At 54.5% G+C, this 20637-nt stretch overlaps 4 protein-coding genes across 4 annotated transcripts; 2 read left to right on the forward strand and 2 right to left on the reverse strand.

Moving 5' to 3' along the window:
* Positions 1 to 7402: 7402 nt before the first annotated feature.
* Positions 7403 to 8991, forward strand: PG994_004010 (aminopeptidase I zinc metalloprotease; the record flags this gene model as incomplete). Its single annotated transcript, XM_066855419.1, has 2 exons — positions 7403 to 7460; positions 7544 to 8991. 2 exons carry the CDS (start codon positions 7403 to 7405, stop codon positions 8989 to 8991), a joined length of 1506 nt encoding a protein of 501 aa, XP_066719697.1.
* Positions 8992 to 11876: 2885 nt separating this feature from the next.
* On the reverse strand, positions 11877 to 12942 carry PG994_004011 (uncharacterized protein; the record flags this gene model as incomplete). The annotated part of the gene is made up of 2 exons (XM_066855420.1): positions 11877 to 12540; positions 12698 to 12942. 2 exons carry the CDS (start codon positions 12940 to 12942, stop codon positions 11877 to 11879), a joined length of 909 nt encoding a protein of 302 aa, XP_066719698.1.
* Positions 12943 to 13981: 1039 nt separating this feature from the next.
* PG994_004012 (Nuclear condensin complex subunit) lies at positions 13982 to 17404 on the reverse strand (the record flags this gene model as incomplete). The annotated part of the gene is made up of 4 exons (XM_066855421.1): positions 13982 to 14149; positions 14203 to 14567; positions 14667 to 16755; positions 16841 to 17404. 4 exons carry the CDS (start codon positions 17402 to 17404, stop codon positions 13982 to 13984), a joined length of 3186 nt encoding a protein of 1061 aa, XP_066719699.1.
* A 694-nt stretch (positions 17405 to 18098) lies between these two features.
* PG994_004013 (uncharacterized protein) lies at positions 18099 to 20537 on the forward strand (the record flags this gene model as incomplete). The annotated part of the gene is made up of 2 exons (XM_066855422.1): positions 18099 to 18407; positions 18474 to 20537. 2 exons carry the CDS (start codon positions 18099 to 18101, stop codon positions 20535 to 20537), a joined length of 2373 nt encoding a protein of 790 aa, XP_066719700.1.
* Between the last annotated feature and the right edge of the window lie 100 nt (positions 20538 to 20637).

A 20637-nucleotide genomic window follows, 5' to 3' on the forward strand; every position in this document is an offset into this window, starting at 1 on the left:
CTATCACATACACTAGGTAGGCTATGCCTTCACATCACCTCTATATATATCATCATCATCATCATCATCCTCCTCCTCCTCCTATTCTTCTCAGAAGCCTGGTGATGCTGGATGGAATTGTCACGCGCCGATCTCTGCTATTGGATGTGCCCCATCAATCCACCAGACGGGCCCACATCACCTGCACACGGCTATGTACATGTAGCGTATCCACACCGCGCCCAGCATCGCTCCATGTCGACCTCAAATACCGACATCCAGTCTTGACTTGACTCGATGCACGCATACAAGCACAGCCAAAGATCAAGTCTGGGAGTTTTGTAGGTATTGTATATCAATTACATTTGTAGAAAGATGATGCTTGTCTATAGCCCCTATACTACCTCATCCACGCCTCCAAACTACCAAGAACCGTTCACGGTATGTAATGTTGTTATGGGGGAACAGCTTAGGTTGACGAAGAAAGTGTGGAGTGCGCGTGTTCCAACGACGTCCGCCAAGGATGATGCCTCGCCGATGACTTTGCTCTGAGTCTTATTCTTCCAAATACGTTTGCCCCCAACTGCTCTTTTCTGCTCCTGATCGAGATGGGAACAATATGTTTTTACTCATCGCCTTGGGCGGTTTCCTCTCTAGTCGCTTTCTACGCAGTACGATATGATGTAGATTGGCGTCTACGGACGTTGACACCTTACGTACACTTACATTATACATACACAATGAATGCATCCGTGGAGTGAGCGCCAAGCAAAGCGTGAGGTCTTTCTGAGGAAGCTGTCCTCCTCGATACGCACTTGGCAATGCATAGCGAGCGAGGCAAATCCAGGTGGAAAGGGGGGCAATCCATATCCCTCAGTAGGTATGCTTTACGGATCCCAATATGCCAGATTGGCTGCGTGCTGCGCGCTGCGTGTTGTGTACTGCTTATCACAGACAGTCAAGAAAAGGAAGAAAAACAAAGCAAGGCTCAGATCGCATTTCCAGCTCTCCAGGTCGGCACCGGATGCATCGTTTTGGCCATGTGTCTCTCTATATAGCTTGCATGAAGTGTGCGTGTGTGTGTGTGAAGAAGAGGACTGGGCAGAGCGAGGAGAGAGATACAGTGCGGGCATGGGCTCGAGGAGAGAAGCAGAGGTACTTGGGGGTGGACTTGGGGACCGATCTGCCTAGCATGCAGCATGTACCGAAGTAGTGTGAGCACGACAGGGATCCTAGCCTGCCTTAGCGTTAATGTCAAGCAGGCGCCTCGTCAAGGCCCAAGTCACCTGGGTGTACATGCACTTCTTCGTCTTTGGCAGTAGGTAGATCACTGATGGGAGTTGTTGTTGTTGTTGTAAGGTGTGTGAAGCGAGCGAGTGTGTGTGATAAGTGCCATAAGGTGTGTAGTAGTCGATTGGAACAGACAAGCGAGGGCGAGGGCGAGGGCGTACGAGAACTCTCTCTCTCTCTCTCTCTTTCGCCTTCTTCCATCCACTCTTGTTCCTATGGGTTTGGTGTTTCCTGAGTAGGCAGCGGTGTGGTTACCTAGATGCTCGACTTGAAGACCAAGTCGAAGGCCAGATTCCCAACTGAGTATACCCCCCCCCCCTGCCTCTCCCTCTTCCCCTTGTCACCCTCTCTATCTGCCCAGAAGTCGCCCTGGCACCTGGGCGATAGGAAACTGTGGTAAATGTGGGCTCCTGTTGAGATGGGCGAGATGCATTTGATTCGATGGTCAATTTCTCCCGCCCTCGAATCAATCAGTCGATGAATCCTAGGCAGATGTCCTCGATCCCAAATGGATTGAAGTGAGTAGGTATGCATGTACATGTACATCACACGTAACTATCGCATACCTTACACACCTTAAGTAGGTTCATGTTGCCAGCCCACCCGCCTCAAAGCTGCGTCTGCGTTGGAGGTGAAGAAGCAGATCGACGGAATTGATACTGTGCCGGCCTCTAGTCGGTACTTTCTCTCGCAGCCAGTTTTGTACGTTGGGAAAAGTTTCTGTGGCGAACACAAGACTCGCTCGACCTCTCCCCTAAGCCCCAAGTCATCTTACCGCGTGCCCTCTCTTCCTTCTCTGGCTTGTATCGAAAAGTCGTTCAGTCCCCCCCCCCTTCGACCAACTGTAAGTGGCATAAGACCTCTCTTTTCATCATCATACTTCTGGACTGGTAGTCGAACGTCCAGTCGTCTCGTCCCTGGGCGGGGTGGTAGGGTAGTGAGAGAGAGAGAGAGAGTGGGCTGTATGTTATGTGCCTAGGCCTCGTTCTCGAGCTAGTCACAGACCCACGAGAGAGAAAGGGCGCGACACCATCCAACCCCATCTCCAAAAGCAACAAAACCGTTCAACGCCATGGGCGGCTACTCTCTTCTCCATCAATGATGGCCTGCATATATAGCTGCTACATGGTCGACTAAAGGTTTCCATGACAAAAGATTGCTGGATAGGCAACGGGATCAAGTATCTGCGACTATATCCTTCGTCTCTGCTCTCTCTCTACTGGTAGTAGGCGACAGCTAGGTGGGTGTGTGGTATATCAATGTACCTTAACCGCCACGTACCTGGATTAAAGTGTGTCGGCCGGCAATGGGCGAGACTATCCCATCCCAGCCAAACCAGTCTAGGTTATATAGAAGCCAGCCTCATTACCGATGCCATGCCACTACGACCTCTTACAGACAGACAGACATACACAGCAGGCCAGGTACAAGTACAAGTACCTCCTCCCTCCATCCTCCATCCTTCGAACCCGTCCAACCCCACCAACACCACCACGTTTCTGTGCTGTCCTGTTGCCTGTCGTCGTTGCAAGGCTCCTTTTTCCACCTCACTCTTACTCTCTCTCCGTTACACACAGGAAACAATGTCGCATTGTCTGGATGCGTGTTGGTCTTGGGGCCAACAACAATAACAACGGGCAATGCAATGCCATTCTGACATGTACCGACCGAAAATACATAACGTACTGAGTGTCCGAGGTGTAGCACGTAGCACTGCCATTGCCGTTGCTATAAAATTAGAATTTCATCGGAAACAAGTCTAAAGCGCCCAAGATTTTGCTAAAGTCGCATTCACCTAGGTGGTAGGGCATACTGTATTACTTTACTGTCGTCTGTTCGGTACGTTATCGCTGCACGCATGTCTTCCAGTAGGAGTAGACTACCACGATGTCTGCAGCTCTGTGCAGCAGTGGTAGTGAGAGTAGCACTGGCGTCGTTCACCACCCACCCACACCTGGATTGAGATTCATGGCCTTGTTGGGTGTGGTGTGCCGCCGCCGTGCGGTGCCCCTGCGCGGATCTTGCATTCTTCCCTGTATCCGCATCCGGTTTAGTCTAGAGTCTTGTCATTTTCCACCCATGCTGATCCAGCTTTCCCTGCCCCAGGTGCGTGAATCGCCTCCCAGGCGACCGACCACATGCGCTCGTGAGTTATTTCGCAGTAGGAGCAGTCGTGAAGAAAGGTGTGTGTGTGTGTGTGTGTGTGTGTGTGTGTGTATGGGCAATACTACTTGAGGGCATCTTCATCCCATTGCGTGCGTTACAGCACATCCTGTCAAATCCCATATGACAGATACATAATAGGGTATATTGGCTCGTAGTAAAGGGTCCCCCAAGACCCACCGCCGCGTCTTCCAATTGATGTTCCTTTCCAGGTTCCCTTATTTTTATTTAAAGATGGCATTTGCCCTACCCTGGTTTCACCATGCTGGACTTGACGGGCCATGATTGTTTCGTCGGTTTACCCTACATGTGCCTCGATCTCGGGTTCGTTTCAGACAGATACATACATAGGCGTTAACAAGAAAATCTGCAACTGATAGAGAACGCTTTCTAGATGTACAGAGTTTGAAGCAAGGTCGCCATTGCCTAAAGTATCCTCCGCATTGCGACACACCTTGGAAGAGGAGGAGGAGGAGAAAGTATCGGTGAGGTCAATTAAGCAGGGTCTAGATGTTACCTTGCCATGATCCATCGCCGTGCTTCTAGTGCGATACCAGAGCTTGGTATCGCGACGGGGATAATATAAACTCATTATTAGTTGGACGAGGCCCAAGCTCCCTTTCCGTTTCCAAATATGATCGGCACGCAAGGAAAACGTGTAGAAGATGTCCGTATAGATAGCATATGCGAAATCCCCCTTATCGAAACTCTGTCGCGTTCAGCACCGCCCTATATGGCACGAAACGGTTCTGCTTGCATAGCCAACACTATAGACGGCACTTTAGTAAGGCGTTCTTGATGAAGAAGACCTCACGAGCAGACCGGAAGCCAGAACCGCTACCCCGCTTCGCCTAGAGAGCCCTGGACTCTTACTAGACCGATTGTTGGGTTGGTTTTCCAGGGTTGCTTTGAGCTAACACTTTCGGTCGTTAGAGCACTCTTTAGCCTGTTCACTCCTTCGTTTCGTGAAGCCTATTTTACCTGTAGTCGTACCCAACTTGCATCGTTGAAGGCGACACGGCCCCATACGCCAAGCCAGTATTTTTCCGACGACTGGTTGGTGGAGGGCAAGCACTCTCTTTGTCTGTGCAACTAATAACTGTGCTTGATCGCGAATGCCACCTGCTCGAGAGTCCTGACTCGGAGGGCAGCAAGCAAGTGCGTGCTGTGAGATCTATCTTGCATGGTTATTGCTTCTTCTTCATCTTCTCCTCCTTCTCCTTGATGTAAGAGGATCTACTGGAGAAAGTAGTCCTCCCATGGTTTCTTCTTGGCCATGCTTCTTTTTTTCCGCCGTCTGAGGTCCAGGATCATGGTCACATCTTTCCCATCCACCCAATTGGCCATCTGGGAAAACGTCCGCGAACTACAAGCCCATCTAGCCTAGTCCGATCGTACAATTGGGCGGCTGACTCTCCACTAGAGAAGGAAACTGGCGATGAAATGCAAGAAGAGACCCCCTCATAGCCGTTGCTAGGAGCTATGTACGAAGTAGTATGCTGTGCAAGTTGCACGATGGTGGTCTGGCAAACGTGCTATGATATCTTTGAAGATAGCATGCGCAATCAATGCAGGTTGTGCGGTCTGTGGTCATCACCCTGAATTTTGGGTCCCCACCTCCCTCAACCCCCTTGAGCGCTGGGATGGCGAATGTGTGCGGCATCGAGCTGGTCTGATTGGGCTTCCCTCGCCCGGAAAAGAGGGCGCGGGGTGTAGTGTGGTGTGCGTGTGTGGGAGATGAAGCTACGCAGGGTGCCTCTCTCATGACAATCTCAAGGTTACCCGTCTGCCACGCGTTTGGGAAGGTTGCAGGGGACGGTGTCACCCACTACATATCCTACTTGCCTACTGACTTACCCAAGCATCCAACGGTATCTACGTAGGTATTCCCTCAGGTTTGACTGGCTGACATGTCCAAGATCCTATGAATGGAATAAGTAAATACCAAATCCTTTTTTGAGAGAGAGCCGAGACTGCCGACCAACCCGATAGGGGACGCGACAGTCAAGGCAAGGCTGGTTGGTGTGCCTGGCTCTTTGAAAGGTCAGCAATCAATCCGAATGAAGCATCTCACCCCGTCGCGGTCAGAGCCAAGCAGTAAACCCAGTCGTCGTTATGGGTCTTCTTTCGGATCGTACTCCAGTAGTAGTAGTATGCATGCGTGTTGCTGATCAATGGGAGTAACGTATCACAGAGCCTCTCTCTCTCTCTCTCTCTCGCCCAGTTAGTTATAAAGCAAGCAAATTGCGCTGGAGGAAAAGAGGGAAGTGTTGCTGTAGGTACGGAGCAGTATAGAAGGGGGAAATCAGCAAATCTCCATTCACTATGCCTCAGCCACCAATAGGTACGCAAACATTTGGCTTGATAATGAGCTGGCTCGCTCTGCCTCATTGCAAGCGGGTCATGGTCAGGGAAGATGGCCCCTCGACCAATTTGGAGGGACAGCTAGGCTACTTGGTTCCTAAAAGTCATCCCAAGAATTTGGACCCTGCGTATGTGCCGTCAGCCTTGCACAGCCCAAGTAATGACTTCTTTTTTAAACATCCTCGTCGCTGATCACAGCTGTGCCTTTTGGTAACCCAGCCGATCGGCGCACTATTTCATCATCTGGCAGCAGCCAATGTTGTGTTGTAGGATTCCATCGCCCACGATAGAACTACCCTTACAATCCTGAGTGAGGGGTAAAACCACCATATTCATCTAGAATAGTAGTCTCCGCGAAGTACTTCCTTTCTTGCCGTTTCATCTAGTATGGATAGTACGGATGCGCTGGCTGCTGTTCTTTCGATGCCCAACTCCACCAAGGTGGGCATACAGACGGCCACCCCGCAGGTCGCATAGCTCGTGTTGGTTTACGTGTCTCTCTCTCTCTCTCTCTGTATGCGTAGCCAACCGAGAGTTGCGAACTTGCATGTCGCGACTACTTGAGTGAAGGTTGAATTGACATGGCTCATTTCTAATGAGACTTTAGGTAATAACATGTTCGATGTCAAACCAACAACATCGAGATTCTAAAGCTGAGCTGAGCTGGTGCATCAAGCCGCGTTCTATGCCAGACCGGAAGGAAGAGGGCCGTTGCGGAATTGATGCGTATAGCTGGGTAGGCATGTGCTGCAGTTCAAGTCTGCATGTCAACCATGACATGAGCCTTTCCTTCTCCTATGCATGTATTGGCTGATGGGCTGCCGGTGGCGTGGCTGCCCAAGGACATCGAGCAAGTAGGAGTCGAGCACTTCGACTTTAACCTGCAAGACTCTGGATCGTTCTCGTGATGTAGTACGAGTGCTTCGTTTCCATCTGTTTCGCTCCTGTCAACTCAAACAACGGCATTCCACCACCTGCTCCATACCGACTGCCGGCGTAAGCTGAAATCGGGAGTGTTAGCCCTGTCAGCCTGTCCCGCTGTCCACCCCACCGGACCGCTTGCCGGTGGCCATGCCGATGTCAATATTTACAGTCAGATGTAGGTAAACCCTACTGATTATACTGGTTCTACTGGTCTCATGTAGCAGAAACGAAGGCTATTGCTGTATCTGATCTATCAATGGCAGGCCATGAAGGACCTCAGTGCACCACGGAGTGACTGACGATAAGATAACATCAATTGAAGCTGAATCGGGAGATGGAGATACAAGTGGATACTGAGCATCATCCCCCTCCGCTGTCGATCACACGGTTCTGGCCGTATTACCTAATCAAACCGCCGGCTTCCCCTCTAGAACACGACTAACCGACAGCCATTGACGATCTGCAAAAGCTACCCCACGATTACCTCCAAAAACAACCACCAGCGAGCATCGATCCAAGTTGAGAGAGTGAACTTGCTAAATGAGCTTTGGGAACCGCCACCTACTGCTTCTGACGTCGTCCACTGCAGCACTTCGAGCAACTTTGCAATCGGCATCTCCATCTCGAGCCACCACTATTCTTTTTCTCCTCCGTGAGGTTCAGCAGCACATCCACCACCACCATGTCGCCCCCCAAGTCGGCCCTGGACTTCCTTGACTTCGTCAACGCCTCGCCTACTCGTGAGTCCTGCCTTCCTTCCACATCTGTTTTCTCCACGAGCCAGACCGACTGACGCTCTTGTTTCTTTCCTCCCGCCAACCAGCCTACCATGCCGTCCAGTCCTCCATCGCCCGCCTCGAAAAGGCCGGGTTCACCAACGTCAAGGAGCGCGACAACTGGTCCTCGACCCTCAAGCCCGGCGGCAAGTACTACATGACGCGCAACGGCTCCACCATCGTCGCCTTCGCCATCGGCCAGCGGTGGAAGCCCGGGAACCCCATCGCCATGGTCGGCGCCCACACCGACTCCCCGACCCTGCGGCTCAAGCCCGTCAGCAAGAAGACGGAGGCCGGCTTCATGCAGATCGGCGTCGAGACGTACGGCGGCGGCATCTGGCACAGCTGGTTCGACCGCGACCTGAGCATCGCGGGCCGCGTGCTCGTCAAGGACGGTAAGGGCAACTTCGTCCAGCGCCTCATCAAGATCGACCGCCCCATCGTCCGCATCCCCACCCTGGCCATCCACCTCGACCGCTCCTCCAGCTTCGACCCTAACAAGGAGACGGAGCTCTTCCCCATCTGCGGCATGGTGGCCGCCGAGCTCAACCGCACCGGTGGTGACGCCAAGTCCAAAGAAGATGACAAGGAGGGCGAGAAGATGGAGACGGACGGTGACTTCCAGCCGTTGAAGGCCATGGCCGAGCGCCATCACCCCCGTGTCCTCGAGATCATCGCCGAGCACGCCGAGGCCGCAGTGGAGGACGTGGTGGACTTCGAGCTCGTGCTCTACGACTGCCAGAAGTCCTGCCTCGGCGGCCTCAATGAGGAGCTCATCTTCTCGCCGCGGCTCGACAACCTGAACATGACGTACTGCAGCGTCATGGGCCTGATCGAGTCCGTCAACTCGAGCAGTCTGGAGAGCGAGACCAGCATCCGCCTGATCACGTGCTTCGACCACGAGGAGATCGGCTCCACCTCGGCGCAGGGCGCCAACTCCGACCTGCTGCCCTCGGTCGTGCGCCGCCTGTCCGTCGTCGCCGGCGGTCGACATGGTGACTCGGCCTCGGACAAGTCCTGGGAGCACGTCAGCTCGGACCCGGACGTGGACCTGAGCACAGCCTTCGAGCAGACGACGGCGGCCTCGTTCCTGGTGTCGGCCGACATGGCGCACTCGGTGCACCCCAACTACGTGCGCAAGTACGAGGCCAACCACCAGCCCGAGATGAACAAGGGCACCGTGGTCAAGATCAATGCGAACCAGCGGTACGCGACCAACTCGCCCGGTTTGGTTTTGTTGCAGGAAGCGGCCAAGCGCGCCGCCGTGCCGCTGCAGCTCTTCGTCGTGCGCAACGACTCGCCCTGCGGCTCCACCATCGGGCCCATGCTGTCGGCCAAGATGGGCGTCCGCACGCTCGACCTCGGCAACCCGCAGCTCAGCATGCACTCGATCCGCGAGACGGGCGGGACGTACGACGTCGACCACGCCATCAAGCTATTCGAGTCCTTCTTGTCGCATTACTCGGAGCTGGAGCCTAAGATCCTGATCGACTAGACAGACGAGAGCCGCCATTGCTACTACTTACTCACTCCTATGTGCAATGTGATGTGATGGGCCATGCTCCCGAATTATTCTCTGCTGGTGATGATGATATCTTGAGTAGTAGCATACTTGTCGTGAGGTCTACATCAGTAGTAGATTACTTTTGTTGGCTGCCCTTGACCCGCCGCATGGATATAGGAAGGAGTTGGATACCTTGAGCACCCATCTTGTCGTGGTCGAGACAACTCGGTCCGTCTCTCTCCCTGTATCAATTAGATTGCAAGCACTGTCGTCGAACTAGAACAAAAGTACAAATCAAGTAAGAAAGAAAAACTATCATAGATATGGCGCCCGGATACACCATCGTTGCTTGTTGGACAGCATGGAATGTGCTTGCTCCACTTGAAATATGTAAGTTTGCCGCCCTCCCTGCCCGTGCTTGTGGTGCTCGCAACCAATCGCTCTTCGTAGTCTGCAGTTCGTGCTACATAAGACATAGGACTAATTACTGACGTAAGCTCCAGGGCGATGAGGGATGGCGGGCGGCCTCGGAGTTTCTGTGGAGGGGATGAGTTTATCTATCCAAGGACGGCCGGCGTCGTTGGGACAGTAAAGCCGTAGCAAGACCTAGGTCTTTTCTATTAGAGAATAACCCCATAGGTGGGAGAAAGATCCGAGTGAGGACGGGTTGGCATAGACATACCGACCCTATCTGAATGCTTACATTTGATGGGAAGCTGTTGATGTCGTTGGACTTTCATTTTTCAAAACATCTCATTGTTTCGTGGCCATTGGAATAATGTTTATCCCACTGGATATAATACCTAATTGAATAAACCAACCTGTCGATCATCTACGGAAAGTATTATTCCAAAAGTAGCGTTTTTGTCATTAACGGGATAGTCAGTCCAGTAACCCCCTGATGATGGGATATTTTTAGTGTTTTATCTCCCTACCTAAAACCGCGATCCAGCCACGCTCTGGGATCGGATGCGCTCATCGTCACGAGAGACAGTTGCAGAACAGGCGTGAGCGGACTTACGAGCAGACAAGCGTGGACAGATAGACAGAAAAAAACTAAGTGAAATGGAGCGCCATTCGAATTGGTACTTAATTGGAGTTTGCTGTTTCGCGTGGTCTCCTACGCTGACTTCATTGTCGATATTACAGGGCAGTATTGTGTAGTGCCCTTCTCAGTAGCCTCGCAGCCGCTTTGTCTGTACGTTACTCTTAGCTCTCGCGCCCTCTAGCCTTGCCGTTGTCGCGGATATGGGCGATACATCAGATCAGTTGGCACGATTCTTGCCGGATATTCTGAAACCATCCTTGTGTCATTGCTCTATTATTGGGCCTCCCGGCGTTCGTGGTATCGGCACGAATCCTTATACGTACTATAGGCCTCTCCTAATACGTTATCTATGATACACATATGAACCGTCTCCCATGGGTTGACCTCCACCCCTTTCTTGATATACCCCCATTCTATCCCCTTCTCGTCCGTGTGTGTCGATAGGGTCGCATTTCTAAACGTACGAGGTGTCGCTGTGCCATGTACGCAGAGCTCCCCTCTCCCTGCTGCCACGGGCGAGCTGGGAATTGAGTATTGCTGACAGGGGCCATATAATTTCCCGCGGCCCACGCCATGGGGATGAAGTCAGGACCGAGAGCAATAGGGGGAAGGGGAGGGTGGAAGGCGGGAGGGTTGCCAATGTCACGACGCCAACCGGCAACCAGAACAGGCCGTGGAAATCATGGAATACAGGCAGCTGGAGGATTTGCAACACATGTTTCATCCGTACGAGGGCGAGACAACGCCGGAGGAGGAAGAATGGGAGAAACAGGCTCACGACGAGATGGTCGACCTAAATTTCATCCAGACGAAACGAGGTCGTGGCCGGGCCCCCAAGGGTCGATAACGAATGCTCTATCTCTCTCGGCTTGTACTACGGATGGGTTGTTCTTATCATGTCCGGGCATACGACCAAGCTAGTTTACGTTATTTAGGTTCTTAGCAGCTTGATTCTCCTCGCTTGGAGACCAACCGTGAATTTGTCGTTCATTCTGCGCAGATACGGATTTGATATCATATACCATCTTATCTACCTCTTTCCTATTTGAAATAGACCCATATAAGGCATAGGACTCACAAGGGAGAACTGTTTACCATCATGGAGGTCATCCGAACACACGATTCGGTGCTTCTATGCGGAATCCCACGCAACGATCCGGGCTGACCACAGGCCCCTATACTACTTACTACTCCTTATCCAGGTCCCAAATGTCGAGGGAATCTACGCCACATGGGCGGGCTAATTGCGCTCTCCTCCCCGACTGGGTGCGATATATTAAGGGCGAGAGAAACCCCAAGTGGTATATGCTCTCTCTCTCGAGCTGTCTTTCCGGACCAGGACTGCCAAGATACCGCCTTATTCGATTACAGGTTGTACATGCTATCTAGATTGTGTCCCATGCAATAATCATATGTATTCAGACGTTTCTTGATTTTACTCTTGTCATAACAAGCGGCTCATCATTCCACAGCCTGTATCGCCCACAGAGAAATCATAACCCCACTAGATATAGGAATGAGCCGACTAGGGTGTCAGCGCCGGGAAACATCTGAGTGATGGCAAGGCACGCCCATCCGCCAGTCCTCAATCCGGAAAGGGGGACGGCCTTAGGGGGTGTGTTTGCTTCTTTAGCCAGTTGCATTATGTAGGTAGGCTTGGTGATTTTAACCTCATACATTGATTATACTTTTACTGATCCTTGAATACTTGCTTAGTCGCGAAGTTCTTGGGTTGTATCAAAACCCGGGATTGCTATCCCTTTCCCCTTGGAATCACGTCACCCACCCCATATACCCTAGCTGGCCGCCTTAAGGGCCAGGATGTCCATCAAACAAAAGTCGACGCCCAGACATCCATCGTCCTCACCGCCTCCCCTTCAAGTCCCCGGACCGCCGCGATGGTGGCATCCCTGGCCGATCTCAGCACGAGCTTCACCCGATCATCGGTAATATGCTCCTCAATCTCCTCCACGAACTCCTCTCCGACGACGGTGCCGACTTCCCAATGACCGTCGAGCAACCCGACCCGGGGGACCACGATAGTACCAGCAGTAGTAGTCTCCTCCTGGGTAGCCCACCCGGCCGCCCTCGCCACCTCCACGATCGCCCCGGGCCCTAGCGGCGACTGGATGTTCTCGCTGCTGTCGGCCTTGTGGCTCTCGAGCACCCCCCTGGTAAGCGTCGCGAGCACGTGCGGCTGCGCGGCCCGCTCCGTCGCCTGCAGGGCGTACTCGGCGACGCAGACGCGCGCGACGCGGCCCCGGAGTGCGGACATGATGTCGGCCAGCGTCTGGGGGGACGCGAAGTACCAGATGCAGTGCGAGAGCACCGCGACGTCCCAAGTCTTGTTCTGGGCGTCCAGAAGAAAGGCTGCCGGCGTGGCGCGGTGCCAGGTGATGCGGCTGCCGACGGGGCTGGCGGACAGGTGGGCTTGGGCTTGGGCTAGGGTGAAGGGGGCGCCGTAGTCTGGGGGTGCTGGGTCTACGGCGTCGCTAGAAAGTAACGGTGATCTGTTAATGCTACGAAGCAATGAAGAGTCTGGAGACTTGGGCTAAGAGGCATGACAAGAGATATTTCAAGGGTATCTTTCTCGGGACCCGGCCTTGGGATAATGGATGTTCGGACTAAGTAGGTAAAGCAAGTACTTACACGGACCCGCCCTCCCCGACCGCCTCAGCCAGCACGGCCGTCGCGTTCCCCTGGCCGCAGCCGATCTCGAGGACGCGGCTGCCGGGGGCGATGGCATCGCCCCAGCGGTTGACCAGGTCGATGCGGTGCTCGACCTGCGCGATCTCGATTTCGGGATGCGAGGGGTCCTGCAGCGAGTAGGCGGCGATCCTCGGGGCGTCGGAGATGGATAATCTGCGTCTGGGGAGAGATTGTTGCTCGGCCATGATATTGACTGGGTGTAAGTGAATTGGGATTAATATAAGGGTTCCTCTACAAGGCTGGGAGTGCTTTAGGGTATAATATGTGCGGGCATGAGGTTGGTGGAAGGTGGTTATGTATCAACCAAATAGTTCCCCGTTCAAGAGAGTTGCATATGTTTGCTAGTCTGGTAACGTCGTTAGAGGAGATTCCTTGTCGTGAGTCACATCATCCTTACAGCCCAGAAATGATGACTCTTTTTTCTCTCTTCCTCTTTTGGCTATATGGCATGATGGCCTGCAGCTGTTTGGTTAGCTCACACCGAACCCCACACGCGCCCAGCAATGGTTACCCCGAGCAAGTATCAGCTCGGGGTAAATAAGTCACGAATGCGGCAGGATGATAAAAAAGAAGAGTCAGTCATGGACGCTGACATACTTGTCGTCGTCTATTTTACTTATAAAAATTGACCTTGTATTCAAAACCTGGCTCCCGAAATACATACAGAGCTGATTCGTTTGGCTTTTCTTGGATGTGCTGGGTTCCCCTCGCCTCCCCTTTTCCTGTTGGCGATGAACAAGTCTATCAGTTACGAAGGAGGTAGGCCAGAATAATTCGAATACCAGCGAACTGGTGAATGAGGAATCACTGAAGTTGGGTATCATCAACCAACGAGCATCTATAACCTAGCGTCAGTTCTTTTCTCTCTCTTCACCTTCCTGCCTCGAAGCATGGAGGCTCGCCATCCCGAAAAACCTGTATGCGGTAGCCCAGAGTCGTAGACAAGGATCGAGATTCCCTGAAGGCTTCTGGTCTCATGAAACAACACCAAGTACCGAGGAGCGAGGGGAACCAACCGACAGGTCCTGGGCAACAACAAATGCCCGCATGCAGATAGCAAAGACAGAAAAAAAATTCAATTCAAAGGAGGTATCAAATGTGACGACGCTGAACCGCCCCAGACAAAACCCTTCCTCTCCCATTCGTTCTTCATTACAAAAGTACGCAGACATACATGATCGTAACGACATCATCACAGTTAGTTGTTGAACCAGATCAGCCAGCTCAGTCATCATCCTCATCCGAGAGCAGCTCCTCCACCAGCGACTCATTGTCGTCCTGCTGCTGCTGCTGCTGCTGCTTCTGCCGCACCGTAGCATCGCTCGCGTCTCCTTCATCATCATCATCTTCTTCTTCTTCTGCTTCCACGCCATTGCCGTCATCGTCCGAGACCTCTTCCTTCTTGATCTTCTTCTTGCTGCGCTCCTTTTCCGGGGCGCCAACACGGTGCTGTCCTTCTCGTCCTCCTCCTCGCCCTCGTCCTCTTCCTCGATGACGGACTTTTCGTCGCCCATCATCGACTTCTCGTCCCCGGCCACCGAGGACCCCGCCACCGAGGCGCTCGCCACGCTCCGGCTCATCGAGCTCCGTCCGAACTTGCTCTTCTCCTGCTGCTCGTTGAGCTGGTTCACGATCTTGCCCAGGCTCACGTGGATCTTGTAGAGCGCGTTCCGGCCCGTCGCGTCGTTGAGCAGGCTGTCCTCGACCGCCGACGACACTTCCTCGTAGAGCTCGCGGACCTTGGTCTCGGAGGAAGAGGGCGAAATGTACAGTTTCCCAAGCAGCGGTGCAATTGTCTTCTTCTCCTCTTCTATTATTTTGGCATATCATATTAGTATTTATCCGCATCATGGTGTCATCGTCAAGCAGTCGTTGGGGATGAGATTGAAACAAGAAAAAAAGAACTTACTGCTGGAATTGCTGTTAAGCTTCTCGAGAATGTCGCTGGCAAAGTCGAGGTGAACATCGCCGTTGACGTTCTTCTTCTCCGCATCCATGGCGTAGCCCGGCTGGTAGCACTTGCGCGGGTCCGTCCAGTCCACCAGGCACGCGCCGATGGCGTTGAGCGAGGCCATCTGGTCGTCGATGTCGGCGTCCTCGTCGTCCAGCCCCTCGCGCACGAGGTACAGCGAGTGCAGCGCGTCGAGCGCGACCGACCGCAGCAGCTGCTGGTTCTCGGCCCGCGAGTAGCAGAAGACGGGCAGGAAGTAGTTGAGCGCCTGGCGCACGCCCTGGTTGCCGGCGCTCGACGGGTCGAAGTAGGCAATCACCAGCGTCCGGAGCAGCTCGGCCGAGCTCTCCTGGTCCGTCACCACGCGTCCGAGCAGCAGCTTCGAGACGGCGACGGTGGCCGCGCCTTGGACTTCCGGGTTTCTGGAGCCGGAGCGCAGCGCCTTGATGTACACCTTGAGAAGGGTGGGGTTTGCTGACAGAAGTTGCGATCCGTGCACATTCAGGATGTCTGTCAGAATCTGCAAAGCGGTAATCTGAAGGGCCGAATGGCCTTTGCTGAAGAAGTGTATGAAGAGCGACAAGTTCTCCTCGGCCAGGGGTCGATCCAATAAGGAACACAGACCGAGGCAGACAAGACCTCGCTCGCGGACAGGCGCCTCGTGACTGCGGACGGCAGGGACCACCAGGTTGTTCAGCATCGAGACCAGATGGTCGTTCTCCTGAAGTGTGCCCTCGACATTCGAGAGCATGCACTGGACGATGTGCAGGCACTTCATGTTGATCATGATCTCCTTGATGGCCTTGGCCCGGGCTTCCTCCTCGCTCAGCTCCGGCTCCTTCTTGCCCCGCCCGTCGGTGGGAGGCGTGCCGTCGTCGTCAACCTCGGATCGGGCCGAATGGAAGCTGTCATTGTCGTCGTTATCGGTGGCAGGCTCATCGACGATCGTATCGTGGACGTCAGCCACGGCCTCGAGGACGACACTGCAGAACTCCTTCTCGCCCGCCGCATCTGGCGCACAGATGTCACGAAGGACGTCAATGGCAAGCTTGGTCACCTCATCGGGCAGTTCGGGAATGGACAAGCTCTGTCTCAGCAGGGCGAACATCTTCCGGCGGCCGACCTCGTCTGAGTAATCCAGGGTCAGGATGATGTGCAGCAGTTGCTCGACAATGAACTCCTGTTCCACCGTGTCCTCTTCGTCCTCGTCATCATCCACCTCCTCTTGGCTATTGACTCTCCGGATGGCTTCGATCAAGACGTTGAGGTACCGCTCCAGGTAGAAAGCCACCTTGGTGACTTCGGGCAACTTCTCCTCCACCAGGGACTCGTACTTGCGGTTGCCGTCGGCGCGACAGAAGTCGTTGAAACTGCGCGCCATGAAGACGGCCTCGGCACTCAGCGTCTGCCAGAAGTTGTCGTCAAAGTTCACGGCGTTTCGGTAATCCGGCCTGCCCTCCCAGAAACCCTTCATGGCTTGGAGCGCAATCCCGTTCTCCACCCCCGAGTTGACCACATCAATGCGCTCCAGGAGCTCGAGAAGGCCGTCGAAACTTGGCTCGGCAGGCTCGGCGGCCTTCTCGCCTTCGGCTGGGGGGCTGACCCCGGCGCAGTCCTCGATCCAGCGTTCGCGGAAAAGGCGGCCTGCAGCTTTGCGCACCGTCTCGTCTCGGTCTCTCAGACCCCAGCGCAGTAGCTTTTCTCTCATAGATAGGGACAAGTGGCGGAAGTCGCCCAGGGCTGGTAGTAACCTGGAATAGACGGCTCGGCGAGTCTGAGGATCTTGGTCGCGAGCCCTCTCCAATAGGTAGGGTAGCGTGTTGGGAAGAATGGGCAAGTTGACCAAGAGGGAGCGTCGGACGTCGGCGCTAGGGTCGTTCTGCAGGACCTCGAGGAGCTTCTCCAACAGGCCCGTCTCAGCGTTGTCGTCACTGTCGTCGGAGTTGGCCATGGCCTCGACCTGGTTGCCTGCCAGTCGTCCCAGACCCAGCACGGCCTGCGCGCGAACCATGGCCTCCTTGTCCCGGATTCGCTTGAGGAGACCGTGCTCGCAAAGATTGGAAGAGGTCATCGTCGATGGCGTCGAGCGAGTTGATGATGTGGGAGATGAGCTGGGTCGAGCGGTAGCGGACGAACTTGTCCTTGGCGGTGAGCAGGGGGAGGACCGTCTCCATGACGAGCGTGGTCAGGCGCGTGGTGGGGGTCTCGGGCATGGTACTAGCATCGACGTCCTCCTCGCCCAGCAGCTCGTTGTCCTTATCGTTGGCGTGGCGCAGGAAGAGGCCGACGAAGCGGATGGTCTTCTCGCCGACGCTCTCGCTCTTCTTGACGGGCATGACGCGCACGACACAGCGGGTGAACTCGGCGTTGAAGTCGGTCTCCTCGAAGTCGAGGCTGTCGGCGGCGGCGGCCTGGGCCTTGGACCCCTTGGCGGGGCGTGCCGGCGGCTCATAGCAGCAGGACTCGTGGATCTTGCGCAGATTGACGACGAGCTTCCGGTGGGTGGCGGTGGTCCGTTGGGCGTCCTTGAAGACGGCGCATATCTGGGTGCGCAGGGCGCTGTCGGGGGCCTCTTCGGGGATGTCGAAGGCGGGGGCGGATGCGCGAGATGCGCGTGTGTTCAGAGTGGCCGAGGATGATTTGTTGGAGACGGCATTGGAGCCTCGCCCCGACCTTGTCGAAGCCCTGGGGGGCATTGTGTGTAGAGATGTCGAAATACGTTGGAGGTGATACTTTTGGTGATGTTTATGATTTTGTTGATACTAGAACACTACACTTTACTTTCTGTTTTAGGCGCTAGACCTTCCGAGGGAGGGGCCGGGCTCGAGCGGGATGCAATTGGCAGGTTGACATGCAGTAGTATGAAAGAATACTGGATGGAGAAGGATGGTATCAGTCTGCATGTATCTGGTATCCTGAACTTCAGTGGAAATGTGTATATGTAAGCACAAATGTAAATATGCAGGCACTTGGCCACCTTAATCGTCAATTTGATCAAAACACGCGTGCCGCGTTGAATGGTCTTTTATTTATTATCCCACCAAACCAAAGGCGAATGTACACAAAGAGGGAAGAGTGGTGTGCTGGCAAAGTGGGGGTTACTGGGCAACGCTCTTTTTGGGAAAAGAAGGTCCCTGTCGATTTGGAGATTCAAAAGTCTTGGCATTTCCTCTGCTGGTCGGACAGACCCCACACTCGCGCCTATCGATTAGCTGATAAGCAATTAATTTTCTTGTAGCAGGGTCCGTCGCAATTGAGGGCAGTTGCAGGTCCAGACAGACTTGGGCATTGCATGACCGACGTCAAGAACTTTCAATCTGTACAGGACGAGGCCATTTTCCAAATCCGTCTCCATACCAACACCTTCTCGTTCTCAGGTAGCTGGCAGAGATGGCCGGTTCCGGGAAGCTCAAGCGGTCTCGAGACCAAGCCACCGACTCTGTCGCCAAACCAGCCTCTGTTCAGAAGGAACAAGCTACTGCTGAGGAGGGTGCAGGAGAGGCAGCAACCACAGCGGAGGCAACCGAGAGAGCCATGAAGCGCCCCCGAGTCGAAGAGAACCGAACTTTGTTTGTTCGCTCGCTTCCCACGTCGGCAACCGACGAAAGCCTCACCGAGTTCTTCTCCAACTACTTCCCCGTCAAGCATGCTACTGTCGTCAAGGATCGCGCCACCAAGGGTTCTAGGGGCTATGGATTCGTAAGTCTTGAAATACAAACTGACACACATACTTGAGCACAGACTGATAATGTATCCCGCTTGCAGGTTACTTTCACCGACGCCGAGGATGCGCTCGAAGCCAAGAAAAAGCTGAACAACCAGGCCCTCGATGGAAGGAAGATCACTCTGGATGTCGCTGAAGCCCGCCAGAGAAATCCCAAAGCTACCGCCGAGCCGTCCGGGGTCGCCACCGAGACTGCATCCCGCAAACAGCAAAGAGTCGCTGAACTGACCGAGGCACGAAAACCCCAGAACGCCAAGCTGATTGTCCGAAACCTGCCTTGGAGCATCAAGACGCCCGAGCAGTTGGCCGCCCTTTTCCAGCGCCATGGAAAGGTCAAGTACGCCGACGTTCCTCAGTCCAAGGGCAAGCTTGCTGGTTTCGGTTTCGTCACTTTCCGCCGCCACAAACATGCCGAGTTGGCCATGGAGGGAGAGAATGGAAAGGTGGTTGATGGTCGCCCCATCGCTGTCGACTGGGCTGCCGACAAGAATGAGTGGACAAAGCAGCAAAACGGCGACGCCGCCGAGGAGACCACCACTGCCAAAAAAGAGTCGCCCAGCACCAAGAAGGCAGAGGCGGACGAGGATGACAACCCGGAAGACAAAGATGAGTCCGAAGAGGAGGAAGAGGATGAAGACCTCCGAAACTTCATGAAGAATCAAATGGAGAACATGGAAGATGAGGACGATGAGGACGAAGAAGATGAAGGTGAAGATGAGGAAGACGACGCTGACTTCGGTGTCGACGAAGACGAGGAAGAGGAGGAGAAACCAGCCAAGAGGCTAACCACAAATAACGACTCGACCATCTTCATACGGAACCTGCCATTCTCTGTTGATGACGAGGCGCTGAAAACACATTTCGAACAGTTCGGCCCCGTCAGGTATGCGCGCTGTGTCATGAATCGTGCTACTGATCGACCGGCCGGTACTGGTTTCGTATGTTTCTATAGCCAGGATGACTCCACCGCTTGCGTGAGGGGTGCTCCTCGTCAACAGCTGCCCGACAACCCTGGCAAGCGCTCAATTCTGCAAAACGAGATGGCGGATCTGGCGGGCATGTATACCATGGACGGCCGAGTCTTGCAGGTGACTCAGGCTGTAGACAAGACGGAGGCCGCCCGTTTGACCGAGACGGGCATTGCTGCGCGTGATACCAAGGACAGAGACAAGCGACGCCTGTATCTGCTCGCCGAGGGTTCCATACCTGCCGGTTCACCCTTGCACTCGATGCTATCCGCTTCCGAGATCCAGATGCGCGACGAAAGTGCTGCCATGAGGAAGAAGCAGATTCAAGGCAACCCTAGCTTGCATCTCAGTCTCACGCGTCTTGCTCTACGCAACATCCCCCGCAACATGACTCCCAAGGAGCTCAAAGCCCTCGCCCGCGAGGCCGTGGTGGGCTTCTCTAAGGACGTCAAGGCCGGCCTCCGCGAACCCCTCTCGAAGGAGGAGCTCAACCGCGGCGGTGCGGAAGACAAGGAGGCCGAGCGCCGCCGCAAGGAGAAGAAGAAGGGCATCGTCAGCCAGGCCAAGATCGTGTACGAGAACGCGCAGGGGTCCAAGGTGGACGTCAAGGACGGCGCGGGCAAGAGCCGCGGCTATGGTTTCGTCGAGTACTCGTCGCACCGCTGGGCGCTCATGGGCCTGCGCTGGCTCAACGGCCACGCCCTCAACAACGAGACGAGCAAGAGCCAGCGCCTGATCGCCGAGTTCGCCATCGAGAACGCCCAGGTCGTGGCCCGGCGCAAGGACATCCTCCTGCGGTCGACGCAGGGCCCGCGCAACCCGCCGCAGCAGGAGGAGATGCCCAAGAACGCCCCCTTTGCCGAGAGGCGGAACGCTTTCCGGAACGCGGGCAAGCCTGGCGGCAAGCGGCCCGGCTGGGACGGCAAGCGGCCTGCTTGGGATGGCAAGAAGCCTGCCCGGGACAGCAAGAAGCCTGGCTCGAATGCCGCTTTTGCTGCTAGGGTAGCTGCTGCGGACGGTGAAGGAAAGAAGGGCAAGGGTGGTGGTGGTGACACGCGGCAAGCGCTGGATCAGAAGATCATTGCTAGGAAAAGAAATATGCGCAAGAAGAAGGCGACGGCGCGTAGTAGCCGCTGATGAAGAGTAGAGTCTGCAACTATTACATGGAAAATTGATGTTTTCTCTCTTTGCATGTTGTACCAGAGACACCTACATATCTAATCTTTGCTGCCGTACT

The sequence above is a fragment of the Apiospora phragmitis genome, assembly GCF_038363925.1.
Source record: "Apiospora phragmitis strain CBS 135458 chromosome Unknown utg000004l:1.0-3135199.0:1.0-3139288.0, whole genome shotgun sequence".
Classification (NCBI taxonomy): Eukaryota; Fungi; Ascomycota; class Sordariomycetes; order Amphisphaeriales; family Apiosporaceae; genus Apiospora; species Apiospora phragmitis.